The sequence below is a fragment of the Vombatus ursinus genome, unplaced genomic scaffold, assembly GCF_900497805.2.
Source record: "Vombatus ursinus unplaced genomic scaffold, bare-nosed wombat genome assembly UNPS02014830.1, whole genome shotgun sequence".
Lineage (NCBI taxonomy): Eukaryota > Metazoa > Chordata > Mammalia > Diprotodontia > Vombatidae > Vombatus > Vombatus ursinus.
In genome coordinates this window covers 43,887,210-43,905,621 of record NW_020954608.1, presented here as the reverse complement: position 1 = coordinate 43,905,621, position 18,412 = coordinate 43,887,210, and the positions used below count along the sequence as shown (strand labels likewise).

The 18,412-nt window shown below is 37.2% G+C and overlaps 1 protein-coding gene across 1 annotated transcript in view; it reads right to left on the bottom strand.

The window, feature by feature from the left end:
* Positions 1-16,757, bottom strand: part of GYS2 (glycogen synthase 2) — a 59,220-nt gene extending 42,463 nt beyond the window's left edge. The window contains exons 1-4 of the mRNA XM_027838758.1: positions 16,446-16,757; positions 12,887-13,068; positions 11,264-11,455; positions 6,904-7,086 (exon numbers count right to left, since the gene is read on the bottom strand). Coding sequence (XP_027694559.1) covers positions 6,904-7,086; positions 11,264-11,455; positions 12,887-13,068; positions 16,446-16,566 — 678 coding nt within the window. The 5' untranslated portion in view covers positions 16,567-16,757. The remainder of the gene's footprint in view (positions 1-6,903; positions 7,087-11,263; positions 11,456-12,886; positions 13,069-16,445) is intronic.
* Between the last annotated feature and the right edge of the window lie 1,655 nt (positions 16,758-18,412).

Below are 18,412 nucleotides of genomic sequence, written 5' to 3'. Positions count from 1 at the left end.
TTCTGTTTTAGCTGTAAAAATATATAAGATAATCATTTTGCTTCATGGATTGTTTACCTCTTATTGAATGCAAACCTTTTGGAGTTCAAGTTTACTGCAGTTCAAATTCTTTTAAGTTTACTCTTGACAGACATATTTTTCTGGTTCAAAAAATGAATTTTGTACATAGCTCATTATTTGGGAGGCCGTAATTTTTTTTCTATTAATCATAGCCACAACTTTGAAAGACAATCAGAAACTTTTGTTTAAAAATTTAGAAGGGAAAAATAAGTCTTTATTAAAATATGTTAATATGATCTGAAGTATTTCTCAGTGTAGATGCAATAAATGCCATTAGAATTATCATTTTATTCTTTTAAAAAATGTATCCCTATATGTGATGGGTATTTATTTCATATTATCATTGTTTATTATGCAATAATGGGTATACTCTCATGGGTTTAAGGTTTATTTTAGATGACCTCTAGAAGAGCATCTATGAAGAAGTAAAATCTATGGACATTTTGAAAAAAATTAGTGGTGTCAAAGGATTCACAGTTTGGTTTCCTTTTGTAGGGCTTTGGGTTGGTCTCACACTTGATGTGGTATGAATCCAAAGTATATAAAATACCCATGTATCTAACTGCTCTCGCACAAAAACCTTACTGCTCCTGCTTCTGACCTTAATAAATATTGTAAGCTAAGTAACTGGTGTGTAAACTTTTGCATAAAAGCCCTCCAAGAGTTAGGGAGGTTACTTCTTCCTGAGCAGAAACAGAGAGGCAGGATGCCTGGTGGTTGCATTTTTACATTCTGTGGAGTTGTAGAAAGGGACTGATCTTAAGAACAGAAAGGAGATCTTGGTTTTGGATAAAGCAAGATGAGCCATTGTATTCTCTGAAGCTCTTTCTGTGCTAGCATGTGTGAGCCAGGTTAGGCCTGCAGTTGTGAATGGTTAAGTGAGAATGAGGTTGATAGACCTTACTCAATTGTTTAGGAGACAGCTAGGTGTCTCAGTCTGGGCCTGGAGTCAGGAAGATCTGAGTTCAAATGTGACCTCAGACACCTACTAGCTGTGTGTCCCTGCGCAAGTCACTTAGCCCTATTTGTCTCAAATTCTTCATCTGCAAAGCCACCTGGAGAAGGAAATGGCAAACCACTCCAGTATCTTTGCCAAGAAAATCCCCCCAAAAGGGTCACAAAGAATCAGAACAGGATGAACCACAAGCAAATCAATTATCGAGAAGGAATGTGGTGTAACAAAAAGAGCCCTAGAAGTCACTGTGTTGGGACTGGGAAGAGTTGAATTCCAGTTTCCGGCTCTGCCAATGATCAGTTTTGATCCAATGCAATTCACTTCTTTCAGAGCCTCACTTTCTTTCTCCATCTTTGAAACAAGTGAGTTGGAATACATGGTATCTCAGGTCACTTTAAGCTCTACTACACTGAGTTCTGTGTTGAGGGTGGCTAACTGGAGCTGGTTTTGAGCAAGCACTTGGTCAGGTGAGGATAAAGTAGGTATCAGAAAATTTGAGCTGATGATAAAGTGAGAACATTTCAGGGGCTGGGCTGATCTGGGCTTAATATAGAAAAGAAAGCAGGGACTTCTCCCAAGAGCAGCTCAGCAAGGCAAGGTCATATTTAGAAACTGATGCTGAGTAGGTGATTGAACTGATAGATGTTAGAACGGAGAAGCTGGGTAAATAGAAAAGCAAAGGCCTGGCCAACATCAGAGGCCATTGCTGCACCCTGGCCTATAAAAGAAAGTTGCGTTGACAGAGGCTAGCAGTTAAGCACCATGATTTAACAAGGTATCTGGGGATTTACTAGTTGTATAACCTTAGGCAAGTCACTTACACTTTCTGAAGTTCACTTTCCAAATCTGCAAAATGGTGACAATAAGAGTTATACTGCCTATGTCACAGGATTGATGTGAGAAAACCATAAAGTTTATGTGAGTTATTGCTCTTGTACTGAGGCTTACATTCCATGGAACAGTTACATACCATGATTTAACAAGGGAGTTGGGGTCTTAAAAGTTGTGTGACCCTAGGTAAGTCATTTAACTTCTCTGGACCCAGTTTCCTGATCTGTAAAATGAGTATGGGGCTGGGATGGATTAAATGACTTCTTAGATCCTTTTCTGCTTTAATCTACGATCCTAAATTGCCAAAGGGCAGCTTTAGTTTTGATGTCAAGAAAAATTTTCCAACAACTAGAGACAAAGAGAATTGTAGAGAGCCATCTCTAGTGGTTTCCTCTTTACTTGCATTCTTCAGACAAAAGTTGCATGACCACTTATTTAGGACATTGTAGAGGGAATACATGCTCAGGTTTGGGGTGGGCTACATGGCCTATGAGGTCCTTTCCAATTCTGCAAATCTATGTCACTGTGTAGAAGTCATAGACTAGCAGAACTACCTTTGAAGAAGAATTGTACCTTTTCTCCCTCCACCCTTACTTTTCAGCTTCTTTTTATATATTGTCTTTCCCCATTAGATTATAAGCTTCTCGAGTAAAGAGATTGCTTTTTTGCTTTTCTTTGTATCCTCATAGTGCTTAATACAGTGCCTGGAAAGACTTACATGAACTCATGCACATAATAGATGCTTAATAAATACTTCTTGACTGACTAAAGAAAGGTGTGGTCCCGTTGTTGTTCAGTTACGAACAACTCTTACATGAGCCCGTGGACTTTGGAGTTATCTTGGCAAAGATACTGGAGTGGTTTGCCATTTTCCTTCTCCAGTGTGTCCCCATTTTACAGATGAGGAACTGAGGCAAATAGGGGTTAAGTGACTTGCTCCAGTTCATATATCTAGCAAGTGACTGAGGCCGGATTTGAACTCAGATCTTCTCAGCTCCAAGCCTGTTGCTCTATTTACTGCACCAAGTGGCTGCCCAAGGTGTGGTCCTCTATTTGGGCATAAGTATCATGAGGCTTGATTGGAAGTTGGAATCTAGAATCAAGAGCACTCTTGTTTAAGGATGCTTCTACTTCTCCTCACTCTGAAACAGCACCACCCCCACCTTTTAAACTGGGGATTCATTTACCCCATGTACATTCAAGACAATAGACTACAAAAGCAAAAGGAAATGTCAGGATGCTTTTTGTTGTAGAAATATTCCTATGTCATCATGGTTGAGAGGTTGGATGGACAGATGAATAGATTGATGGGGGGTAAAGGTGAAAGAAATGCCCTTCCTTTGTCTTAGCAAATTCACTTTTCACTTAGCAAATTCACAATTTGCATTGTACTATTTTTATTCTATGACAAATAGTAAGTGAAATATCTCAGATAAAAGCTTCCTTTCTTAAATATATAGAGAATTGAGTCAAATTTATAAAAAATACAAGTCATTTCCTAATCAATAAATAGTCAAAGAATATGAACAGGCAGTTTTTGGGCAAATGAATCAAAGTTATCATATTAAAAAATGCTCTAAATCACTACTGATCAGAGAAATGCGAATTTAAACAACTCTGAGGTACTACCTCACACATATCAGAGTGACTAATATGACAAAAAAGGAAACTGTTGGATGTTGGAGAGGATATAGGAAAACTGGGGCACTGCCTCCTTGGTGGAGCTGTGAACTGATGCATCCATTCTGTTTTTTTGTTTTTGTTTTTGTTTTTTGTTTTTGGTTAGGCAATGAGGTTAAGTGACTTGCCCAGGGTCACACAGCTAGTAAGTGTCAAGTGTTTGGTCTGAGGCTGGATTTGAACTCAGGTCCTCCTGAATCCAAGGCCAGTGCTCTATCCGCTGTGCCGCCTAGCTGCCCCCTGATCCATCCATTCTGGAGACCAATTTGGAACTATGCCCAAAGGGCTATAAAACTGTGCATACCCTTTGATCCAGCAATACCACTGCTAGGTCTACATCCCAAAGACATAAAAAAGAGGAAAGGACCTATTTGTACAAAAATATTTATAGCAGCTCTTTTTGTGGTGTCTAAGAACTGAAAATCAAAGTGATGCCATCAACTGGGGAATGGCTAAACAGGCTGTGGTATATGATTGTAATGGAATATTATTGTGCTGTAAAAAATTGCAAGCAGGATGATTTCAGAAAAATCTAGAAAGACTTAGATATACTGATGCATAGTGAAGTGAAAAGAACCAGGAGCTCATTGTACAAGGTAACAACAATATTGTTTGATGAAGAACTGTGGTTGACTTAGCAGCTAAGACTTAGCTATTCTCAGCAATCCAAACATCCAAGACAATCCCAAAGGACTAATGATGAAGCATACTATCCTCCTCTGGAGAAAGAACTAATATTAATTGAATACAGACTGAATCATGCTATTTTTTCACTTTCATTTTCTTATTCGTCTTTTTGTACAAAATGACTAATATGAAAATGTTTCACATAATTGCACATGGATAACCTATATCTGATTGCTTACTGTCTCAAGGAAGGAGAAAGGGAGGTAAAGAAGGAGGGATAGAATTTGGAACTCAAAACTTTAAATAAAAACCTTAAAAATTTGAGGAAAAAAATTCATAAGTGTGTCACAAACTGACAATGCTTCCTTAGATGATAGACTTTTATGAAACTTGTGAGTTGATGTCAATGTTCCCAGGAAGAGGCAAATAAAAAATTTTAATCAGTTTCTATTACCTCTTACATAACCTAAAATTCACTCCTTCTACCCATGTAAAAGTTGAATTTGATCATAACCTTAATTTGCCTTCCTAATCAACTTAACTGGTGTGTTGGGGCTGGTTCAGATTCCTACAAAGGGAAACCAACTTATAAACCATTCAGCACCACTAATGTTTTTTTTAAATTTCCATATATATCACTTGATGTTCTTCTGTGTCACCTAAAATAGAATTTAAGCCCATTTAGGAATTCTTATCTTTTGCATTGTACTATTTTTATTCTATGACAAATAATAATAGTAATATACAATAAGTAATATGAAATAAATAAGTTTATTTTCTTTTCCCAAAAGAATAAAATTATAATATGAATGTCTTCTATTGCATCTACATTGAGAAAAGTGTTTCTAAAGGGGAAGCAATTAAGTAGGTCCAAGATATACTTTGAATTAGTATTTATTGTTATTATTTACCTTACTATGGCTGATTTTAAAAGAAAAAATGTCCCATGCCCTTCAGATATCTTGTCTCACACAAAAGTCAGATATGTCCACTAGGCTTGTCACGGATCACTGGTTTGAGTCAGTAATCACCTTCCAAGAAGCAACTAGAAAATTCTCTGAAGACCTTGCTGCCTATCAAATTCCTTAATGAGCATATTTTAAATGAATTCCTTATGTTTATCATCTGGCCTTTGGGTCATATTGACCTTTTTTATCCAGGGAAGCTGTTACTAATTGCTTTATGAAAGCTAGGTTTTGTTGGTATGAACTATCCTGTATGAATATCTTTGAAATGAAAATACCACTTTCCATTCTCATCATCAGAACATGTCCCCATTCACCTAACCTCAAAACACACCTGTGTTCTATTTCACAGAATCATAGACTATTAGAGCTGGAAGGGACCTTGGAGTTCATCTATTACAACTTCCTTATTTGACAGGTGAGAATATCTATGCATCAGAGAGAAGAGATAATTTACCCAGTTTAGTTATTAGAAGATTTGATATTAGAACCACATAGTTATTCTGAAGAACTAAATAAATATGCAGGATACAAACAATCCAACTGGTCGAGTAAAATGGAAGGATGCCAAATGGAATTACAATGGAAAATGGTGTTGGGTTCATTTTCTAAAGTGAGTACACATAAAGGTATGGCCACTGAAGCATATATGGTTCGCCCACCTTGAATTACGGCCCAGGTTTCAGCATTTCCTCCCTTCCATTACCTACATACCATATTTACCCCCAAAAGAACTAAAAGGAAACAGTAAATACTATGTAAATACCCCATCCTATGAAGTCCCAGCTACTTGAGACAGGGCATATACTGAGGGGAAGATTCCTAGAATCTTTTTGATGCCTAGGGTGTGGATAAAGGTAGTATCATCAGGACTGAAGGAAGAGAGAAGCCTCCCAACTTCTGCCAGTTATTGTGTATGCTATATCCCCAAATCATTTGGGGATACTAGAGTGGTTTGCTTTTTTTCCTCCAGCTTATTTGTACAGATGAGGAAACTGAGGCAAACAGGGTTAAGTAACTCACCCAGGGTCACACAGCTAGTAAATGTCTAAGGTCAGATTTTAACTTAGCAAGAGGAGTTTTCCTGACTCCAGGCCCAGCACTCTATCTAATGTGCCACTTAGCTGCCCCCATCACTGCATTATAGTATTATATATCATAAATATATATATAATGTATTATATCTATATTATATATAATATCATTGTCAATAAAAGTGAGAAGCTGAGAGCATTCTGTATCATTATTTCCACTGATGGGATAATGATACCTGTCATCATGACCATTGCATTACAAAAAGTGGGAAATTCTAAGGTTACCCCATAACATGGGATCCATTATTCCCCCACAAACCTTCTAAATACTTCATATGATTTACGTTGTATGGCCCCAAATGAGGCTTTCTTTGAAAGATTACAATTGTGCCCTGTTTCACGTGCCATTTACTAAATGTCTGATTTTCCATGAGGAGTGCGGTTATGAACGCTGATTGAGTTCTGCAGCCTGACTTCTGAAAAATCAGAATCAATAATTCTGATCATCATTAAGAATCAAAAAGAAAGGGGACAGCTAGGTAGTGCAGCAGATAGAACACTGGTCCTGGAGTCAGGAGGACCTGAGTTCAAATCCGGCCTCGGACGCATAACACTCACCAGTTGTGTGACCTTGGGCAAGTCACTTAACTCCAATTGCGTCACCAAAAAAAAAAAAAAGAAGAAGAAAGAATCAAAAAGAAAGAGGAAGAGGTGGGAAGAAGGAGGAGGGAACAAGAGAGGATTATTTTACCTTGTCAAGGTGGTTGTAGAAATCAGTGTTCGCAGCACAGAGGTACCTTCCAAGTAGTGTTGCGTGAGTCGTAAATATTGTGGCAATAGGAAGTCTCCTGGCTCGAGAAAGAATTAGTCCAGTTCCTGCCTGCCATTCATGAAATTGAACAATGACATGTTTACCATCCACGTGGTCAGTTACCTGACATAGGAAGAAAAAAATAACACTTAGAATTTCCAAATACTTTCACATCTACAGGTTTATACAATTTTGTTCACACAAAAACTTTATAGGTATTCATTGTTCTTTGTTTTATAGATAATAAAATGGAAGAACAGAGAGATTACATGGTGGTGTAGTGGATAGAATGCTGGGTCTGGAGTCAGGAAGAGCTGAGTTCAAATCTGGCCTCACTTACTAAGTTTGTGACCCTGGCAAATCATGTAACCTCTGTATGCCTCAGTTTCCTCATCTCTGAAATGGGGATAATAATAGCATCTAACTCCCAGGGTTGTTGTGAAGATCAAATGAGATTATAATTGTAAAGCTCTCAGCATAGTGTGAGCAATATAAATGTTAACTAGTAATGGTAGCAGTAGGAAGATCACACAATTAGTGACAAATCTAGGTCTTCTTACTCCATTAGATCAGGCTGTTTCACCAATTTCCACTCCTTCTTCCATTTTTAGAGTGGAACTAAGAGCATCCTTCCTTCTCAGTTTTGACTTGTCTCTTATGTGAAGGGAGATGGAAGTAAGAGTTATAACTGCAAAACACCCAACATAATTCAGGAAGCCTGGAGACTGGATGGAGAATTTAGTTGAATATTAACCTGTATTGGGAAAGACTGGGGACGATTTGGTTGGTGTATTTTAAGATATTGGTCTTCCCACATAGTGATCAAAGTTAAGATGATGGGAATACATACTGGAAGGAACATCATAATGAAATGGAAAAAAGCATTTGACCTAGAAACCAGAAGTCCTGGGTTCTAGTAATAATCTAAAATTAGCTATCTTTTTTAACTTGGGTGACTCCCTTAACCTTTTTTGACCTTCAGTTTCCTCATTTGTAAAGTAAGAAAGTAGGATTTAAGGTTCCGTTCAGCTCTAATATTTTATAAATCTTATGATGGTGGAGCTGCTTACCTCAATGGCATGTATGATCAGAGACTTAGGGCTATAAGAAATCTCTACAGATCAGAAAAAGGAGACCTATAGAGATTAAGTTCCAGGTCACTGAAGAAATAAGTAGTTAAACCAAAACTTGAATTAAGCATTCTTTCCACTTCCCCTTCTGACATGATTGAGTAGCAGTAAATCTATACTTCAGAAAAGGAAATAAAGAGGGAAAGGCCCTTTTTAGTTCCTCAAACCACAAGGTGACCTTGACTCACCAGTAACAAGATTATCTAAAGCTCCGTTATTAAATTCAGAGTTACTTTCCTGTGTTAAGTCTTTCATGTCAGGCTTTCTCCATACTCATTAAACTAACTGATGATTTTCAAGGGGGGATGAGCTCTACCTGAAGATTTTTTCAAATTCTTCAGCTCCTAGCACAATGCCTTGCTCATAGTAGGTGCTTAATTCATGCTTATTGATTGATTAATTGATTGATTGTTTAACGTTACAGAGGAAATCAGCCATTGATAAAACTCAGCCTCAGACTCACCTGGCTCTCACCCTTTCCAATACCAGTTTCACTTTCACTCATATTCCCAGACTCACTGGTTGTGGTGAGGGAGTCAGAAAACTTCTTGCTCCCCACTGATGCTTATAGTTACTACACTTGCAGTCAGTACACTTACGCTGACTACTATCACTACATCTCAGCAACCTCTCCCCCTTTGAGGTTCATCCAATTCAAATTTATGATCCAGTCAAGATTCTGGTAGCTTATCTACTGATTCTCAGGATACACTCCCACTTTCCTCAATGGGTTCATTGCCTGCCTCACATTCTTTCTCTCTACTCCAAATCCTGCTTTCATGCTACAGATCTTTAGCATATGTATTGATTCACCCTCAAACACCCTAAAGTCCCAATTCCTCAGTCTATTCATTTCACAATACCAGTATAGTGTGCTTATCCACTCCACCTCATGCACAGAGATGGTTATGACCCTAACAACCTTTCTGTATTTATGACCTATAAAATTCCTTTATCTAATTATAATCTTTTATCATTTTTTTTCTCTCTACCTTGTAACCCATAACCCAGTTCTTCATCCTCACAATGGTCTACAATGTCTCAATTCTTTTGTAGGCTATCTCATGATCAAGCTTCAGTTTCTTCCCTTCACTATCTCAACCGCTTAATGCAGAGGTGTCAGACATGCCACCCATGGGCCATATGTGGCCCACAAGTATGACCTCAACCAGATTAAAAGATGATTGGGAAATATTTAACAAAATAAATAAAAATACAACCAAACATAGATAATGTCAATATGTGATTTTCTAAGTCAACATGTGCCTACAGGAATCACTATGTGCAGTTTAATGGACCCCATTTCTAGTTGAGTTTGAAACCACTGCCTTAATGAACCGGTTCAATTCTGCTCTATCCTCTACACTTTAGTCCCTTCTGCTTTTATCCTATCATTGCTCATGCTTTGCCAAGCTTCATCTTTGGATTGCTCTCACCATCTGTTGCCTTCATTCTTATTCGTATATTGCTAAATGGAACTGGAGAAAGTCATAAAACCATGCTAACTGGGAACACTACACATTTAGGTTTCATAATCTTACCTGGTCCTGCAGCAAGGCAATCTTTTTACACCTCCTAATTGAACACAACTCCCATTATCCCAGTTAACACAGTAACTATTCCAAATTTTTTCATTCATTCATTCAAACTGGATGTCCTGTGGACATCTTAAACTCAATATGTCCAAAACTGAACTCATGACCTCTTTTCCCATGTCCTTCCCTCTTTGCATATTCCTTATTACAGCTGTAAGCACCATTATTCTCATACTCTCCCAGACTCACAAACTTTGGTGTCATCCTTAACTCCTTACTCTCACTCACTTCGCATATCCAATATATTGCAAAGTCCTATTGTTTCTGCCTCTATAACATCCCTTATATACTCCCCCTTCTCTCTACTACACAGCCAATGCCCTGGTAAAAGCCACCATCACCTCCCATATGTATTGTTGCAATGGCCTTCTGGTTGGTCTGCCTGCCTCAAGTCTCCCCACTTCAGTGTGTCCTCTTTGTTGCTGCTGCTGAGTCATTGCTGAGTACATATTACATAGCATTAAGTCGGAAATTTTAAACATTTGTTACCACAGTTTTAAATGAAAAATTAGCAAAATTATTGAACAGGACATTAAAGCTTTGTACTTGAAGACATAACTCAGATCATTTCAGTATGTTATATCATCATCATTATCATCACTGAGTACCACGAATATTTTTAAAAAATATCTTATTGATACTATTTTCAAAAGTTAAAAATAGTATTGTAAATATTACATGTATAGACTTGCTTTTGATAATTTGATATTTGTTGCTGGTATTTTTTTTTCCAGACCTGTGATTTTATTGGTGTCATGCTCCTTGATGTGGTAGCTCTTTCCACTGTTGAAGATGGGTAATTCATCTGTAACTTAGTGTGTTGGAGAGTTGGCTTGGGGCACTGAAAGTTCAAGTGATTTGGCCAGGCTCACCCTTGTAGTAACTAAAGTGGGTCTCTGGTCTTCCTGATTCCAAGGTCAGTTCTCAGTTCACTAATCCTTATTGCCTCTCTAATAACTTACATAGATGACTAGCGGATTTACACATCTGTTTCTTCTTGACTGTGTAGGCTGACTTTTATATCAGTAAAACAATGACCTAAAGATAAAAAAAAAACCATACCAATGAGCTGGTAGGGTTCTTAAAAAGGATTTAAAATACAAATTTGGTTTGCATATCTGTAGTTTTCTAAAATCAGAAGAAAGATTAGAACAGAGATACAGTGGTATGGTATTTCTATTTTTGGCCACGTTCCAGAAATTAGTATTTACACTAGATAAAATCACTTTCTCAGATTCCTTTGAAAAGGTCTTAGGTCAGCCAATAATTGCATAATCATTTAATTTGCTTAACCTAAAAAGAATAGTGTTTTAGTGAAGTGAGGGATTTAGACATCATTTAATTTAATCCCTTCTTTTTATAAATGAGAGCTATAGAGAGAGAACTATTTGGCCAGGTAGTATCATGAGTTAGTGGTGAAGCTGAGACTGGAAACCCAGTAATCTTTCCTCTACTGCCAGCTTCCTCTTATACCACGTGCCTCTTGCGAAATCATTCTTGTGCATTAATCTACTGTGTCTGAAAATGAAAGCAGAGTCATCATGGCCCTGGAATATTGCTATCTGGAAGTAGTACCTCCTTTAAGAACCAGGCAGTTAATGACCCAAATATAAGCATATCATTAGCTTCCCGGTCATGGTAAGGAATTCCTATATGGCATGCTTCCCAGAGGTCTCCTTTCCATCTGTCCAAATTCCAAGCAGAATATCCTATGTCAAACAGCACCACGTAAGGGCTCCCTTCTATGAGCCATCTTCCAAAATGAACCTGTTCATTATGCAAACAAGAAAAACTTGTGATTAGTGAATGAATATAACTTTTGTTGAGTAGAAAATTATTTTCTAAATTGAATAGAAAGCTGTAGTGATCGTTTTTTACATCTGATTGAAATACTTATTTGAAAAAGACAACTTAATGAGCTGTGCTAATTATCCATTCATCTATATTATCCAAGTTCTATCCATGCATTAAATCAGATAAATGCTCATTTTCCTCTGAGCATTCCAAAGCACATATTGCTCATATGTAGTTAGACCTGTCTGCAATGACTTCACTTCTCCTCTGACTTATTTAAATCCTATTGGGTTTTTTTCCCCCAGATTCTGCCTGTCTCATCTCCTCTGTTGGAGTCTTTCAGAACCTTTCTCCCTTATTCCTCCTCCAGCTTTCACATGGCAGCCCTCTACCCCCATAGGCCACAGTGGTCTCTCCTTTCTCTGAAGTTCTGTAACACATTGCCTATACTGGCATTTCACATTTGCTTCTTTGTACAAAAGAATATAAATGGCAATATTTGTCCTAGATCCTCAGCTAGGCTGCCTAGAATGCTTTGTACCCAGGAAATGTTTTGTTCCTGACACTTCCGATGAAATGCTCATAAATCAATGAAGAGTGTGAAGAAAAATACCTTTCAGACTACAATTAATATAAATCATATTTTTTAAAATGAGCAATACTGCTTTTCCCAAAGGACTATTCTGCATCATAAGTTTAGTAGGAGTTTTACAAATGATATAATACAGAAATTGAGTCTTAGTTCAGTCTTCTATCTATTGCAATTTCATTGTGGGGAGGTGAAAAAAAGTAGCTCAGTAATATGATTAAGTAGACTTACATAGGTGTTCTGGCTGGGCCTGTCTCAGGCCAGTTCTATGGCAGTTCACGTCTGATACTGGAATGAAATGAGATACTCAATTCATTCAACAGCTAACTAAAGGACATTTACTTAGCCAGAGTGGCAGAAAGATATGCAACAAGGATGGCACAAAGGCCATCTCAGGGTGATTCAGCTAAGCTAAACTCTCTAACTTGAGTTGTCCATGGTCTTTCACCAGCCAAGTACTCAGAACTCCTTGTGGTTGTTTTGTACTTAAGCAACCAGAAGTGATATCAACAGCCTGAGATCTTAAGTTCCCAAGCCAGTTAAATCTGAAGGATAGTTTCAATACCTTTTAGGGAAAAATTAACCTAACTTACATGGTGGCAGGGATTAGTTTATTGCCCCTTCTACAGTAGGGAATGTAACTTTACTCACTTCCTTAAAAATTGTTTTTACTCAATTATTTTTACTAATCTAATATTGAAAAGGTAACAGGGCTTTAGTTGTTGGGACTTCGTGTCCCAACTGACCTCAAAATAATACTAAATCAACTGGATGTTTTCTTTGTTCTTTTTTAGTTTCTAAGGGAAGCACAGTACCTGACACCCATGCAAATTCATTGCATCCACTGCTTTTTTAATTGCAGGGTTTGGAGGCTCACACTCTTCCACTTGGGTCTTCATATTGTGCTCAAAATATGGACCAATCAGATAATAATTTTCTCCCCATTCATCTGCAGTTGTTTTTGCCTTGGTCTGGATTACAGTATAGATGCCACCAACTGTTTAAAAAAAAGTTTATAATAGTTTCATTAATTTTAAGGTTACTATTTCATTCTTTCTAATTCAAATGAACTCATCATTTAGGATTCAATTAAACAAATCTCTATTAAGCTAATCCCATTAGTAATCATGAGGATTCATTCCTTGTCTGGTTTGCTATAAGAATAATACTTTATATTGGCTTCCTCACATACACATACCCCCACGTACCTGGCTAATTATTAGAAAGGAGAGGCATCTCTTGGTGGTTGAAAAAAGAAAGTGTGATAAACTACCCTTACAACAAACACTCTCAGGGGCTATAGTCATGACTCCCTCACCTCTACTATGGCTATATGTGATGGAAGGAATAGTTGGAGTTATGGAAAACAATCACCATAAGCATAATACCAATTTCCCCAAACTATAGGGCCATTTTTTCCAGCTGACCTCCAAAACAAAACATAGAATCCTATGAGTGGATCCATCCAATAGAGATGATGTGTTAATGGGGTGATCCTGATCTTCCCAACTAGTAAATAATAATAAGATTTCATAATGGCTAAATGCCTTTCACTTCCCAGAATCATCTGTAGTGTGACTCAAAGCCTGAAAAGCTTGCTGTTGATCACATATACATAATAAAGGAAGGAATTTGTCAGAGCAGTAACTAGGAAAGGACCATTAAAGCTTAGGTTGAGAAATTTGTCCTAGGAATGGAAATCACCCTAATCCTAGCCCTGTTAAATTCCAGGGGGTCTCTATTGCCTCCAGGATCAAAAATAAAATGCTCTGGTTGGCATTTAAAACCCTGCACAACCTGACCCCTTCTTTTCTTCCCAGTTTTTTTTCCTTGTATTCTACAAACTCAAGAATCTAGCTACATTTATTTTTGCCAGCCCATAAACACTCCATTTCCTGATTCTGACTCTGAGTCTTTTAATTAACTGTCTACCATGCCTGCAAGGTAGATCTTGTTAGTACATAGTTGTTAACCTTGCCATTTCATCCATTAGCATGTGAGCTCACTGAGGGCAGGGATTGTGCTTTTGCCTTTCTTTGTATCCCCAGTGCTTAGCACAGTGCCTGGCACATAATACATGCATAAAAATCATTTCTTAATTGATTAACTGAACTAATATCTCCAAAAAGTAATATACTATCTGTATGGAAGGATATGGTTGGTAGAATTGACTTAGCCTTGGTAATGACAGGGTGTGGGAGAAAGATGAGGGAGTTACTTATGGACTGATTGCTGATGCAAAAATTAAAAAAATGAAATCACATCCTTCTTTTGGTTCCAGCTGGCAGAGCCACCTCTTTTTTCCCCACCTCCCTGAGCTCTTGCCCAATGCCAGCAACATCCCCCTCCCTTTCCACTCTCAACACATACACACACTTCATGGGCCTGGGATTGATGTACCCTAGAGATTGACTGTGAAAACACGAACTTTGGACGGAAAGTGTTGAAGTACCTCTCAGTTAGAACCAGAAAAGTTGGGATTTGAGCTCGGGAGAGGCCTAGGTCCAATTCCTGTCTTTCACTATTTGTATGACATTAATCAAGTCACTCAATGTCCCTGAACTTCAGTTTACTCCTCTTTAAAATTGAGAAAATAATATTTATTTGCACTATTTGCACCATGAGGTTTCAAAGAAGGCACTTTAGAATCCTGAAAGCATAACACAGACCTAAGTTAATATCTTTTTTTTCCCACTCAGACCTGTGAAAACATCCTATGCCATGATCATCAGCATCTCATTAGTGACCTAAATGGTTTTAAAGAGTTGCCTGTGACACTATAATTTTAAGTGACTTTCTTATGTGTCAAAGGAATCATCTTCCTGACTTCAAGGTTGACTTTCTATCCATCATGCCATACTTCCTCTCAAATGTGAGCAATTAGCATTTAAATGGATATTACAAAACTTGCAAAGATCTGTAGTTTTACTCTGCCATCCATACATCCAACTCCCTATCAATTAGAGAATTAAAATTTGTGCTCTTAAGAGGATTTCACAATACTTTCCATAGGTAGAACTTACTAATTTATAAATTTATGCTGATGAGAATCTTGATAGATTAATATTTATAAGCCAGTTTGAAGATGAAAACTCTAAATAGGCACTATAGGATTATAGGACTTAAATTTATATCTGGTGGTAATTGTTACCATCTTATCATAAAATCATGGAACTTACAACTGGAAGGGACCATAGAAATCATGTGCTTTATTGTTATTTTCAAACGTGTTGAAATCTTCAAATTATTTAGATTTTAATTGCCATTTACCTATCAGTGATATAGAACAGTCTCCAAAATTTTGTAGGATATATGTCCTCCTGAACCGTACATTCTTAAAATATGATCAAGAAATGAACTGAAATTTTGTTGTTAATATTGTGGTCAATATCTTCTCATTATCTTTTTATAAAATTTCTTAAGGAAGCCACTAATTTAGTAATTGTTCATGATATCTCTATAAGACAAAATCATTATAAACTATGAATCCCATTTTCTAAGAATCCAAAAAGAAACTGGTATCAGTAATTATTAGTAGATCACTCCGTTAGCATAATTTGCTTTTTTTTTCTTTTAATGGTCTTCATGTAATCAGATCAATGAGAGAACAATTGTTTCTTCATATTAATGCAAGTATCAACATTTTCCTATGTAGACCATAGTGAAAGAGAGTTTAGCTGCCACTTTAATTAGGATAATAGAATTTGGAGCTGAAATGAACCTCAGAGAATATCAAGTCCAATCCTCTCATTTTAAAGAAGACAAAACAGAGGCCTGAATGGCTAAATGACTTGTTCATGGTTACGAAGGTAGGTCACACAGGAGTAAAGCTGGTATTGGAATTCCCATCTTTTGAATTTAAATGCATGGCCCTTCCTACTTCGACAGGCTTTTATCTTAAATGATCAGGAAATATATTTAATAATTCACAAATTGATAATTAACAATGAAAATGAATAATTAATAATAATGGAGTGATCAAGATTCTAATTTGATTTGATTAGATGCAATCTCTCTGTAAAACCATTCAGTTATTCTTTTGGCTAAGAAATCCTCTGGGAGGGGGAGAGTAAACACATAGATACATCCCCAAAGCCTTAGGTATTTCCATTTTCTGCTTATAATCACTGGGCTTCTGTAGCTACTTGAAATGTACATGCTCCCAAATTAGTCCCAAGATGCTCAATTCTTCCCCTCTTTATTTTAATCACTTACTTAAATTTTCATTACCCACCAAAATAACTAAATTTGCTACAAAATGTCAGTTCTTTGGAATATTTTATTGACAGCCCACTAATAAATTAATTCTTATTATGATCATTTCTAATCTGTTTCCAAAAAAGTAAGTGGTTTAAAAAAAAAAGTACTACAAACCTTTATTGGTCACTTCCCAGGCAACTTCAAAGAACAGCAAATCCTCTATTGGAAGTCCCTGCACGTCCCACAAAGGAAGCCCACTCAAGGAGGTCACAGACAATGATCTTCCTCGCAGCATTTTCCTTTACACCACGTTGAAATACAATGTCAAAATTCCCAGGTTCCCAGAGAGGTAGATACACTCAGAGATATGTGTGCACAGGCAGCTTGCTGCCAGACACCAAGTGGAGAGATTGTTTGCCTTAGAGAAGTAAATTCACAGAGTAAAATCCCATGAGCTTTTTGAAGAGCTCCAGGCCAAAGCTCCTGTTTGCCCTCTGCACCACATAAGAGAGGTCCAGGCAGAACAAATTCCCTCCCCACATTTCTCTGAAGCCACATGATACAAACACAAGTAAAACCCATGAACACAAGACTTATAGGTAATTACCTTCCTGCTCAGCAAGGCCTTAACAGGATCATCCTCTGATGAATGGCCTGCCTTTTTTGGCCAAGCTACCTGTCCCACATACTTACCACTTCATCCAGAAAGCCTTTAGTTTCATAATTTTGAAAGAGAAACAATATCAGATCATCCTAGAAAGTTTTCTGACAAGTAAAGCACTCTACAGAAAAATTGAATCTTAGGGCTAGTAGAATGAATCTCTTGTCCAACATCTCTGCTTTAATATTTCCCCTGGAAAGAAATTACCAACTGAAACAATCTTTTCCATTTTTGTATGGACCCAATTATTAGGAAGGTCTTTCTTCTATTTTCAAAATCCTTCTCTTTTTGCCTTTCTGAGATTTGTTTTAGTTCTCTGCTGTATAAAGTTTTGGAACTTTATAGAAATACTAAAAATTGATTGAATCCTTCATTCTTCCCTAATATCCCTTTGAATTTCCAAGATTTACTTTTTTTCTTTCCTGATCCCCCCAAAATTACTATGAATTAATTTGTAGAGTTTTTATATATACTTTCATATATATGTGGGTAGTTAGGTGGTATAGTAATAAATAGAATGTTGGGCCTGGAGTCAGAAAGACCTAAGTTCAAATCCAGCCTCAGACACTTATTAGCTATGTGACCCTGAACAAGTCACTGAACCCTGTTTGCTTCAGTTTCCTCATCTGTAAAATGAGCTGGAGAAGGAAATGGCAAAATTGGTAGGAAAACCCCAACTGGAGTCCAGAAACCTAGCATTTACTTAGAGGTGTGACACTGGCAAATCTTCACCTCAATCACCTCATTTTAAAGCTCATGATACTTGAGCTACCTATCCCTCAGGTTTGTAGTGAGGAAAGTAGTTTGTAAAACTTGAAATGATCCATAAATGGAAATTGTCATTCTCTATTCTTTGGGGAAGGGAATTCTAAAGTTAGCATCTTTGCCACTTTTAAGCATTAAGCAGACATAAACCAGCTGATTTCCTCTTGTTGCAAGGACATCTTGGAGGCAGGTTACTCTCTGCTATAACTACAATCTAATTTACCAGAAATTAAACAGAAAAAAATGGTAGCCAATGTCTCAGCAATGTCTCTATCTCATTCTCTACTTAGTGCTAAGTAGGATTTCCTGGAGGAAAAGAAAAACTGCAATTGAAATGCAGCAAAAATTCCAAAATGGAAAAATTTGCTCTGAACAAGCAAGGACTACAGGACTACTTCAGGACTTGTCATCAGCAATTGTGTTTTTGCTCTATTTCAAATTTCACCTACCTTTTATTTCACACCCCCAGCCTAGAGTCAATCAGTACTTTGGAATACTAATACTTGCAATTAAGACTTAAAAGTCTTTTTGAGCCAACAAATGTTTATCCTTTGCAGTAAAACCATGAATGAAATTCTGAGATGCTAATAGCTTGTAGCTATTTCAGGCATCAGTTTCTGTTGGATGTTTAGTTTTAGCAGTCTATTACTTGAAATAGACTTGAAATAGGACTTGAAACCCTTTCAAATGATAAGCATCATTAAAACCATGCCCC